Here is a 12237-nt window from a genome sequence, read left to right as displayed (position 1 = left end):
AAACCACTTGCAATTAAAAAAGTACTAGGCGGTCTGCAGATTTAATATTAACGTATGAGTTATCATACGAATTTAAGATGAGTAATAAATTTTGTTTCTTCATTTTCAAAGCGAAAAATATTATTCATATTGACTTTAGCGAGTATTCATTTAAATGAAACCAATATTTTCGGATTTACTATCGTGTTTTATTTATTATTTTGAACTACGTGCTCCCGTAACTTCGGTTACTTTGCAACAACCTTGAACAGGGGAAACGAAGTGAGAAGGACTAGATAGATATGATCTTGAAATACGAGAGGAATATATGCGTATGACATGTATGATTTTGCCAGCTCTGACAGCACACTAAACTAAATATACGGAACACACATCTGTACGGTATACCCTATGTATGAATTCCAAGGTATACCTCGTAACGCCGTTTCAATAGTAAAATCACAAAACGTTGTATGTGTGAGATCTATTGAGGTACGTGTAGCTATCTATAGATAGGAACTAATATGTAGATGTCGGAAACATTTGGAAGAGGCGTATGATTTTTACTTACTGAATATCATATAGTGAGTAATGAGTTATGAGTACCTGTGTAAATTGTAATTCTTAATTTTAAGTTATTAAATTCTCTGTTACAGCAAATCAAAGACGTCGTTGATTAGCTGATTTTATTTCCTCTTGGTAGTCAATTGTCTTTTTAAAATGTTATAGTAAATTTCAATTAATAAAAAAAAGTTATATTCTAACCTTTTGGTTAGTATCAATTCTAAGCAATGCTCTTAATTAGATTTGGCTATAGTCTTTTTTAATTATGCATATGTACAACAAGTGTCAAAGTAAAATATATGAAAGTAACTGTTTTTATATTTAATATTCTTGGATAAAAGAAATTTAATAATGAATCTGTTCCATTTTTGTTTTGATTATTGATCCTTGTAATTTTATTGATCACTACAAAAATATGGTTAACCAAAATCACTGCATTGCTAGTTACTCTAAAGTCTAATACATCATCATGCTTGTCATTTTAGATTAATCTATAATAGCGCCATCTATTAGGCATTTGTAAGACTATGCACAACATTTGGAAAAGACGTTTCTAAGCCTTTTCAACTTAGTTTTCTCAGCGCCATCTTTTGAAACTGAGTTCAAACTTGAAAACAAGGGATTTGAAAGAAAATTTCAATAGATGGCACTTCAGTATAAGTTACGTATAAAACACATTTTTCGTGTAACAAATCATAACATTTGAATAGTTTTAACTATCAAACTAATAAAATAACGAAAAAAAAGTTGATATCTCTTCTCCAAATCAGCAGCACATTCAAAGGTCGTCCTTACGTAAAATTTACAGCTTTAATGAAGATTTTTTCCATTCAAAGCCAATCTCACAATACCTTTCCATGACCTTTAAAACGGTATCCCGATAGCTCAGGCCAGGATGCGTTTTGTTAACCAAAAAAAAGTAACCATAGTATGGGATCACCTAAGTATATAATGAACAAAGATTGTACAATCCGTTTGAAATTAACAAATTTACTACCGATTACCAACAATGAATTCATTTTACTAAGTTACCTACGTGTTGTTATATTTAGATAAACAGAAAAAAACCTTCCAATTAATTCAGATTACGTGATAAGATCACACATAAAAAGAAACAATTTGTAATGTAAATAGAGCGATATTAGATGTATATGTTTATTTCAAATTCAATTCATATTAGAAGCTGTGACATCATCTATTGATCAAATTAAAAATACCTCGAGAACTATTACGAGCTTAAATCATATCAATTCGGTTACATCATACAACATATATTGACCCACACCTCGCTAATTGTCTCGTTTAAGATTCTCTCTGTATTTATATTAAAGTATTCATACTCCTTTTATAGTTACAACAAAAAAATTATTATGAACTTAGTAAATTACAAACTATATTTCTATGTTAAATAAATAGATTCTATTTACCTAACGTTTAACATTATTGGTAAACTAAAAGGTTGATGTAAGGTATAGGAAATGAAACACGCACAAAACACGCAACATCTAAACCTTAGTTTTGTTCAATATAAATAAAACTAATATTTTCGGATTTACTCCGCGTTGCTTTAATATTTTTAAAACAACATTATCCCGACGTTTCGATCACTTTGCAGCGACCGTGATCACGGGCAGACGAGATGAATTTTTTCATCACGTCTCATTTGTTGATTATTTCACTATTAAAATCAATATCATTATTTTATTATAACTTTATTTTAAAGCGCAATATAAGTTTTTGAAAACTTAATACAGAATTATAAATTAATTGCACGATTGATCTGAAATAATTTTATTATTATATCGAGAAATGAGTACTTTGTAGTAAGATATCATTTAAACAGATTTGTTTCCGATAACTCTCCACGTTAGCTGTGAAAATTGATAAATTTAGAACGATGTATTTATATCAAAATGAAGCCAAAACCTCTATGATTCATTGCAATAAAAGAATTTACAAGAGTACGTAAAACAACATATCTTGTTTAATTAAAATTTTCCAGAAATAAAAAAAACTTATCTTGTTTTGTTTAAATTTTCTTGAAAAAAAGAATCCCCTAAACATCTGCTATAATAACTTTTTTATACTTCATAATCAAACAATTTTCTTAAGAGTTTAAACAAAATTATAATATTAAATAATTCCTAAACGTAAATTAATTAACAGCGTAAGTAGAACAAACTAATTCAGTGGATATTTTATACATTTGAATACTAACAAGTTAAATTTTTTATAAAATATCAGAAAGCATTACAAATAACACCGAGCTCCAAAAGGTTGCAGGGTAAAAAAAAGGGATGATCTTAAATGTCATTTGTACACGAATAATAGAGTTTATACGCTTTATCTTATATAAGATATTTCAAAACTGACGGTAGTTATAAAACGTAGCTATAATTTAACTTTCCTATTTCAACCTAATCAAAACTTAGTCAGCGTAACGTCAACTTATTGTGTCCTTTCTTTTATTCCTTCTTCAATGCACAAGCCACACATCAAAGACCTCGTCTTCTTTTATAGTGTCATATATTTGTGTACAATATTATTTGTTATCATATCAAATTATTTCAACAAAGACACACATTTAAAGCTTTACGAATATTTAAGATTTAATTAGCATAGACAAAAAAATATATTTTTGTTTGGCTATCAATAGGCCTTGGCCGAGAAAGCTTTGAGTCAAGTCTACCTCCGCTACCTTAAGAGCTTGACCTCGACATTTATCTACGGTCATTTTGAAGCGCACTTTCACGGGAACTGCACTCTCTTGAACTCGAAGGGGTAATTTGATTTATCAGAGGATTTCTAGAAATGAAAACAAACTGTTCTCTAGAATAACAAATCAATATTCTATCAAGAATAACTTTTGAAGATTTCCATTTGACAGGAACACAATTCTTAAAATCATAGTATAAAAATCCGAAAAACTAATCATGTACTATAACTAAGGAGTATTTATGCTTCGAAGCAAATCGTTCCCAAATAACGTCCCATCCCTTTCTATATCAATTAGAATACTATTTTGAATAAATACGAAACAGGTCTTCAATTGTTTGTCTTTATGAATGCAAAATTTGTAGTGGATTGGAACAAAGAATCTCTTACTTCAGTACCAACTAACCCCAACTTTTCAATCCTCTACGGATAGAATATAGGAAGCCTTTCCTTTTCTTTTCAGTATAAATTAGTCTTAGTCTAAGTTTTCCCAGCCACACTGGATACTGAGAGTGGACAGTCTTTCGGTCATAAATCTTCGCAATTTATTATTAACGTAGATCGTTGAATGGAAAACGAAAAACGCTTCGTATGTCACTTAGAGTAAGCAGACAAATGTCTAGCATATGTTCATATATCATTGAATCATAACAGATAACATTTTCTACAGTCATACACATCACGATTACTTTTGACTTATCCTATGTCATTTTATTCTTTCTCCCATTCGCCTTTAAGTTCAATTTCATTAACATAAATAACTAAGTTAATATCAGGAACAAAGTCGGGGTAAAATCTAGTGTTATATGAGTATATACAGTTATGAACTAATTACATACAAAGTTAAGAACAATACAATAATCATACAATCGTTAAGGTTCCATATATTTAAGTATATATTAGCATTATGTTATATATATATATATATATATATTTCAATACTGTATATTTAGAGTGAACATCGTTATATCTCGTTGCATAATATCAATTTATTCAGTTCATCTAGTTTAAGTGACAGCATTTTGATATGTAAAATTTAAGCATACTTATTGTACAGAAATATTTAAGATTTTAAAGTCAATGTATTGAAATATACGTTAATGCATAAAAATAATAGTAAATATAATAATCGAATACTTCTCGTATTAAAAAAAAACAATAAAATATTTATAATTTCAGTAAATTATATTCCTTTTTAGTAAAATTATAGATGTGACGAATGAAACGAGATGTTGTTATGACTAATTTAAAGCTATACAAGAACATATTATATAATACATTATTTAAAACTCACCTCTGCATTTCAGCATTTAATATCAGAATAACTCAATATTTAAACTATCATATAAATTTCTCTTCAGCGTTAAGCGCTTGACTTAGCGTCGATTTAACTTAATGTAATATGGGGAAAATAAGAATATATTTTTCACTGAGTATTCCTAAAATTTTTAGAATTTACTTAAGTAGTTGCAGTTGGAATATACACTATATATATATATATGTATATATATTTCGTATGTTGTACAAACAATATCCTTTCGAATCAATCTGTCCGATATGTATTGATATGGTTTGTCTTATAAGGTTCACAACCCAAATAGATTCCGACCAACGATTATTGAATTCCGTCGAAGATTTCCTTTGTGAGAAGATAAGGCTCAATTTAGTGACGTTAATTCATACTAAAATGATTACAATTTTGACCACTAACCAGTTACAAAGATTAATATATCAAACAAAACTTAAGTATAACGTAAATAGTGTGGTTAATATTAAACTAGGTTTAAGGCTTTGTCAAACTGGGGCCGAAGGTCGTGAGGACGGCAGGTGCGCTGGGGAAATCCCTTCCGAACCTCGGAGGACCCAACGCAGCTTGCAGGCGGCTATACTCTGGGGTCTGTCGGAGGATAGCCACTAACGGTGGTCCTATTTGGGCTGATCGCCCGATAAGCCGCGGGATCAAGGACCTACTGCGATCAGCGCAAAGGGCATCCGCGGTGAGGATGATTAGGGGATACCGTACGGTCTCCTGGGCCGCAGCGACTGCCCTTGCCGGCGACCCGCCTTGGGATCTCGTGGCGTCGGTTCGCGCCTAGGTGTTCACGTACGTCTCCGGTAGGAGGGCCCTCGGCAAGAACCCAGGTTCAGGCGAGAGGCAGGGGGAGGTGCGCTTGATGCGGAAGTGGGGGAGAGACTTCGTGAAGCAGCCGTACGGTAAACGTACAACGGCAGCGCTGCACTCGGTCCTAGAGCGTTGGATGAGGCGGAAACGCAAACCCCTCATTTCCGTCTGACGCAGGTCTTTACCGGACATGGTTGCTTCGGTGATTACTTGTGTCGGACGAAAACGGCCAGGAGAGGCCACGAGTGCGGTGCCGCGGTGGACTCAGCCCAGCATACCCTCGAGGTGTGCCCGTAATGGGCTGCGCAACGCCAAGACCTTGTGGCGGCTCTCAGCGGAGTAGACTCATCGCTTTCGATCATCGCGGAGAAGATGCTCGAGAGTAACAAGTTCTGGCTGGCGGTGTCCTCTTTCTGTGAGACGGTCATGTCCACGAAGGAGGCATGTGAGCGGGAAAGGGAGACTGCAGCTGATGCACCCTCCATCCGCAGACGACGTACAGGGGTGCGTCGGAGGCAATTTCAACGCCTTCAATAGCACCCCTGCACTCCGGGCTGGTAACCCGGCTCCTCTGAAAGCAGGGCGTCGTCGGGCGATCCTTATTGCCGGGATCGCCCCCCTTCTCCGAGGCAGTAAGTTCGGTGTTTGCCAGGACCAGCCAGTCACTGGTGTGCCCTGTCGCTGACAGATCCGAGGTACACTGACATAGCGGCCAATGGCTTACGCAGTGGTTTTAATGAGTAGGGGCCTGCCCAGGCCGAGTCTCACACTCCCCCTTGCCCCCACCAAGGCCGGCTGGACGGCTCGTAAAAAGAGTTTTCCTGCGTCATAAAAAAAAAAGATTTAAGGCTTTATTAAATAAAACAAAAATATTATATAGAAATATATTTTATATTAATCAATAATATTTAATAAAACAATGTATCGGATTAGAATTAATGATTCTTCTTTTGTTTTTTCTTTATAATTGAATTCTTCTTCATTGATGTGGGTGAGTGAGTGAATTCGTGAGTGAGTAAGTGAGCTATTCAATGGACCGTTTTCAAAACGATCATATCGAGCTCTGTTCACATTATCCGAGAGACGGCAGTTACTTTGTACTCAAAATATAATGTTACTAACTAGCTTATTAACGTAAATATATTTCCTTATTACTTAGACTAAGATTTATTTATTTGCAGCTGTTCAAAAATGTACCTTTGCAAGTTTGTCTCTACAATTGATTTCTAGATTTCAAGATAAGATAATATTTTCAAATTTATTTATTAGCTTTTATAATACATACGTTTTACGGAACTGAGATATCTCGGCTCTTAAACATTGATCGAGACGGCTATCACGAACTAAAGCAAACTTGTAGTCCACCCTGTACATATAATAAAAGTTCGGTCATACAAAACAGACTTTTCCTTTATCACATTACAACATTTTGTTTTTCCTATAATATACAATTAAATTAAACATATGTCGTAAAAATTTTTATTGAATTTCTCATAATTTAAATTATTTATTATGTGACGTAGAAGTTTAATTTTGATTTATATAATTGGGGTTAAATTAGTTGACAGCAGTAATGTAGCGTTGGTGGAGATAATTACAAACACATAGAAGAATAATACGGAACGCTTTTAATACGAGTTTACATAGTCAAACTATGAAACTAACATTTTGATGTTTTTCACTCGTAAATTGACGTTAATACGCAGACGAATGTGCTTAAAATTTTAATTCACCCAGAAGCAATACAAAAAGTGAAAAAAAAAGTGTTAGCATTTAATTTAATTGTTTATGCAAGAAATGTATACAAATGAAAATTTAAAACAGTTTTAGCTTAAAAAGGTTAAGCCTCTTATGTATCAGCATGTAATGATGTACATGTATTTTTATATAATAATATCTATGTATATCTATATCTCTATCTCACCATCTACGTATCTATATAACTTATTCACAATACAAAAAATATATGACAGTCTCACTGTCTTACAACAATAACAAGAAAAAGTAAAATACTATTTTTTTAAGTTCCATTTTCAAAATGCCTTTATACCGCGAAACTTAAAACCATTCACTTTCTTCATTCAATTCAATTCCCTTCAATGCATCATTCATTCACAATTCGATTGGTTTTTAAATCGATTTCGCTTCACTCAATGGATGAACACAAAAGGCTTCTTTATTTGTCAATTTGTCATGTAAAATTCCCGACCAGAATTGAATGATTGAACGGGAATAGGTGAATGATAAAGTAGCCGGTTACACCGATCAATACTAGTTAACGACCGTCTGCGATAACGGGGAGCGAACTGAATGGGTTCATGTATTGAACGAATGAAAATAATAAAAAAATACATTTAAATATTACATAAGCATTATATCTCTGAATTTTTTAAGTCTAATTCGAACAAATTATTGTAATGGATTTTTTTTTTTGTTATAATTGGATATTTTTATAAGGTAATGTAAAAAAAAATAGATACAGGCTTTCGTTTAAAAAATTAAAAAAAAATCTTTGTTGAGATTTCTGAAATGGCATCACTCAAATGAGCACAATTCGACGTGACAGTTATGTAACCGCAGTATATTTAAGATTTCGTAAAAACAGATAGAGATAAAGCATATAAAATACGAAATTAATACAGACATGAGAGAAATAGTTATGAAGGAAACAAAATAAATGAATATAATCAATAAATAAATTAAAATGTTGGCTTTATTTCGTCCATATCCATAAAATTACATAAAAATATATAATTAATTTTGTGTTACAGTCTTTTATTCTTCATAAATACAGATAATATACGTTTTATTGTTATGTTGTTTTTACTCTCTGTGGAGATATAACGATGTCACTATTTCCCCCCCTGAGCCAGTCTAGTTGCAGCCTCCGTACGGAGAAGACGTGTTTAGTAAAATATAATATTATTCGCGCGTTTCTATCAATTAATTTCTTTTGTTTCAGAACTATGCCATATATATAATACATGTTAATTTTGTGTTATTTTGTTACTAATGACATTTAGCTGCAAGTGAAACGTATATTTCTTGCATTAATTATTTCGTGACATTTTCTCGGTTTTTATATTTTAATTAATTTATATAATAAAATAATTAATATTTCGTTTTAAGGAGATCCTAAAAAATATTTTTTATTTCATCTGTGGTCATGATGTTACGGATTTTGCATACAGATATGGATGCAGTGTCAAGTGCAGTGATTCAAATATAGTGTATTAATTTAAATTACTATTTTTTTTTTTTAATATATAAAAAATATTTATTTTAAGATTTTTATTTAATCTATAATAATAAAAATGTACATATTTCGAGTTTAAATGTGAATTTTATATCAATAAAAACAAATTTCTTTTTATTTAACGTTATAACAATATAATTCTAAAATATTCTTTTATATGACAATACTTAGAGTTCAAAACAATCACTTCCGGTTTAGATAATAGTGTATATATTTAATTAATATTGAAACATAATTACTTAAAGCATTTAACTTGTCGACAATCACATTTGGTAACCCTTTAATAACATATTTAACCCTGCTATGTCTAAGTACGTGCTATACGTTAACTTATAAGGTATTTGCATATATAATTTACGTGTATTTCAAACATATTTCGTATATTTAGGGTTGACTCTACTCTATTTTTGAGATTAAATCACAGGTTTTTATAATATCATAAAATGTCAAATCCAAACGTATTCGGTTCTCACATGGTATGTAATAAATATTTGGCATTTATAAAATTAGCAATTTTATTCAGAGTCTATTAAAAATATTCGTAATAACGTTGAATATACACCAGATAATTTAAAATTTAATATCATTTTAACCGTCTAGTAATAAAATAAGTTACGTCTTTAGCTATCTTGACAGTAATTCCGAGTGTTACAGAAATGCAGTTAGTTCTCTTCTTGAAATAAAATACAAATTTATATTAAATTCTAAATTTAAAACTTCGTATTGTACATGAATGAACGGAAATTATATTAAAATATGGAAAACGGAAATTTCAGAGATGTATAAAATATATTTACGAAGTTCTTATGCAAATGTTATAACAACTTTGAAACGGTGTACGAAAATTAAATTCAAGCAAGTTTTAGCTCTCAACAAAGTAAATAATGTATTGAAACTTTAATTATTCACGTTGTATTCAAAAAGCCAGATAGATATATTTACTATATTTGGTAAAATGTCTCAATAATATTTATTTTTAATTACTTAATATGTAATAAGGAAATCGGCCAAATAAATGACTAACGAAGACGTTTTGCTGTCCTTTGCTATCCAAATTTTAAACATCAGTTTCATTTACTTAGTATATGTAAATCACAGGACAGTATAAATAAAAAAAAATATTAATTTATTCTTAAATATACAATTTCTTTCATACCTAATCGATTCATTTAATTTATCTATATAGTTAATTACTAAAATAATGTACGTATAACTAAATAATTATCTCTTAGCATCCGAACGTAAAAATCTATTAATATTTATACGTTCTATATTCAAATTCCTTTGAATCAACCAATCACCAGCTCCACATAGCAGTCGTTCTTTTAATTGGACGAATTATTTCATGAAACTTTGACAGTTCGTTGCGTTATGTCTCAATTGTGATAAATGTATTTTTATCTAAATACATTATGTATTTGCGAGATTTACATGTTATATTTTTGATTATTAAATATTTACTCACAAATTATTCCATGTTTATTTTTGTTTTAAAGCTTCCTCTGATTTTTACTACTCTTTGTATATAAATATAAAACTATATTTTTAGCTGTGTGATGTCGATTTGAAATTATGTTTTGTCATGTTAGTAACGTAAAAATTACTTGGGTAGTTTTAAACCGTATAAGGAAACCAAATAAAGATATGCATACATACTTGCAATTAATACGGATAAAATATTGTTATTGTTTTAGCTGTCAGATATTTTTTATCGTTTTTTTTTCCGCATATATATTTTTTTATTCATATCTCACTTCCATCCTGGCAAAGGTCTTCAATTTTATGCCATAAATCATTTACTTATCTAACAATGATTACATATGAGGATGTAATTTATGTGGGAAATTTATATTATATAGAAAAATTGTTTTGAATCGCTTCAGTGGAACCTTCAGTGATACTTTTACATTTTATTATAATGTTTTATTTTAAATATGTTATCATCTCGACGAATATGCATATTTATTTTATAAGATGTCTTATATTAAAAAATCTGCTGAAATCTTTAGCTTTTCACGAAGACATTTAGATTTTTATCCGTACTTAAACATACATACGGGAAGATTATATATTGATTACTTTATTATTTAAAACAATTTTTTTTTGTAAATTTTTTATCATTATCACTAAAAACTATATGTCTATTCAAAATTATTACTATTTTAAGATATATCAAGAAATTATACGTTATAAATTATTATAAAGTAAATTTTAAAAATTGTATATCTCTCCTTTAATGCCCCTCATTATATGAGACAAAATAATAAACAAAATGTACACAGTTGAAATAAGAGGAATAGCATTTAAGGCATATAATAATTATTTAAACATTGATGTCATGCAATATTTCAATACATAGCTCTAATTTTAATCCATTACCTAGGTAAATGTAATTTTTTTTTTTTTGTTTTTTAATTAAAATGTTTTTAAACGGAATTTTTATTTTGTAACGTATTGTGACCATTTGAATAGAAATACATTATGATTTTTTTTTTGTGTCTAAATGTAAATTGCTGATAAACTTTCAATAAAATTAAAAAAAAAACCGTTATATTCACTGTCACGACCGTAATCATCGTTGTTGGAGGAGTGTCCTCGCGTGTTATAATATTAAAAGCGTCATTACACTACTTTTTGTTAGCAGACATTGCGTGTGCTTTGTCTATGTGACGTCTCCATAGGCTTCAAACACACTACACACTTATGTACCCGTACATATAACATGTTTGTCAGTGATAAAGAATTTAAATTTGGAACAGCTTTATAAAGTGCCTACATTATACGTCTTCAAGGAAATCATTATAATAAATAAGTACCTAAAAAAAGGTTAAAGAGTTTTCGGTGACAAAAACTTCTTCATTATTTTGTATGCGAAATATTTTCGAAAAACACTTTCACATAAAGACTATACATTTCTTGTGTGTAACGTAATTATTTTCTTAGTATTTTATATTTATTTTAACTTAGTTTTAAAAAGTAATTACTAAACAAGTCATCAATGTAATGAACATTTTGATTAAAATGTCAATCTGTCATGTAGGCTTCAACCTTGGGCTTTATCAAGTTATACAGGATGTTTTAGATTATATTCGGACAGTTAAGTTACTAACACGTATAGTACAGTGTGTGTGTGTGTATTTGTGTGTGTGTGTGTGTGTTAAAAGTGTTCGAATAAGTTCACTGATATGCTCACATTCACTATATTCTTAAAAAACATTACAATATATAAGATATTAAAGTTTCTCAAACTGATTGATAGTTCGTTTGTTTTGAATAAATCGGAAAATAAATATGAAAAAATATATATCGTTATCTCATTTGGATAGATTCATTTTTGTATGAAAATAAATACATACGTAGACTTTCTATTTCGTGAGTGGAATTTTATTTTTTGTTTTCCAAATGGACATAGTTCGATAATTACAAATAATTTTAATGAAAATAAGTGATAGTGCGATGAAAGACTTTGTGGTAGATGTGTTCAATATGGCGTCGGAGAATACTGAGTACTGTTATAGAGTGTGTTCTGATGAAGAAGATTAAGACGACTGTGAGGAGGTGGCGGATAATGCGCCTGTTTCGGAAGAGAGACGGTGAGATT

At 30.4% G+C, this 12237-nt stretch overlaps 1 protein-coding gene across 5 annotated transcripts in view; it reads left to right on the top strand.

Annotated features, from left to right (window-relative positions):
- The window catches only part of LOC116773460 (multiple C2 and transmembrane domain-containing protein), a 67299-nt gene that overhangs the window by 21533 nt on the left and 33529 nt on the right, over positions 1-12237 (top strand). Inside the window, exons 1-2 of one of the 5 annotated variants that reach the window (XM_061528812.1) lie at positions 8269-8416; positions 12049-12229. The exons of 3 other annotated variants lie outside the window; for them this stretch is intronic. In XM_061528812.1, the coding sequence (XP_061384796.1) occupies positions 12112-12229 (118 nt within the window). In that variant the 5' untranslated portion in view covers positions 8269-8416; positions 12049-12111. Of the gene's footprint in view, positions 1-8268; positions 8417-11822; positions 12230-12237 lie in introns of those variants that run through there. One more of the 5 variants, XM_061528813.1, reaches the window with a different exon arrangement.

The sequence above is a fragment of the Danaus plexippus genome, assembly GCF_018135715.1.
Source record: "Danaus plexippus chromosome 22 unlocalized genomic scaffold, MEX_DaPlex mxdp_33, whole genome shotgun sequence".
NCBI lineage: Eukaryota > Metazoa > Arthropoda > Insecta > Lepidoptera > Nymphalidae > Danaus > Danaus plexippus.
This window is presented reverse-complemented; position numbering and strand designations above follow the sequence as displayed.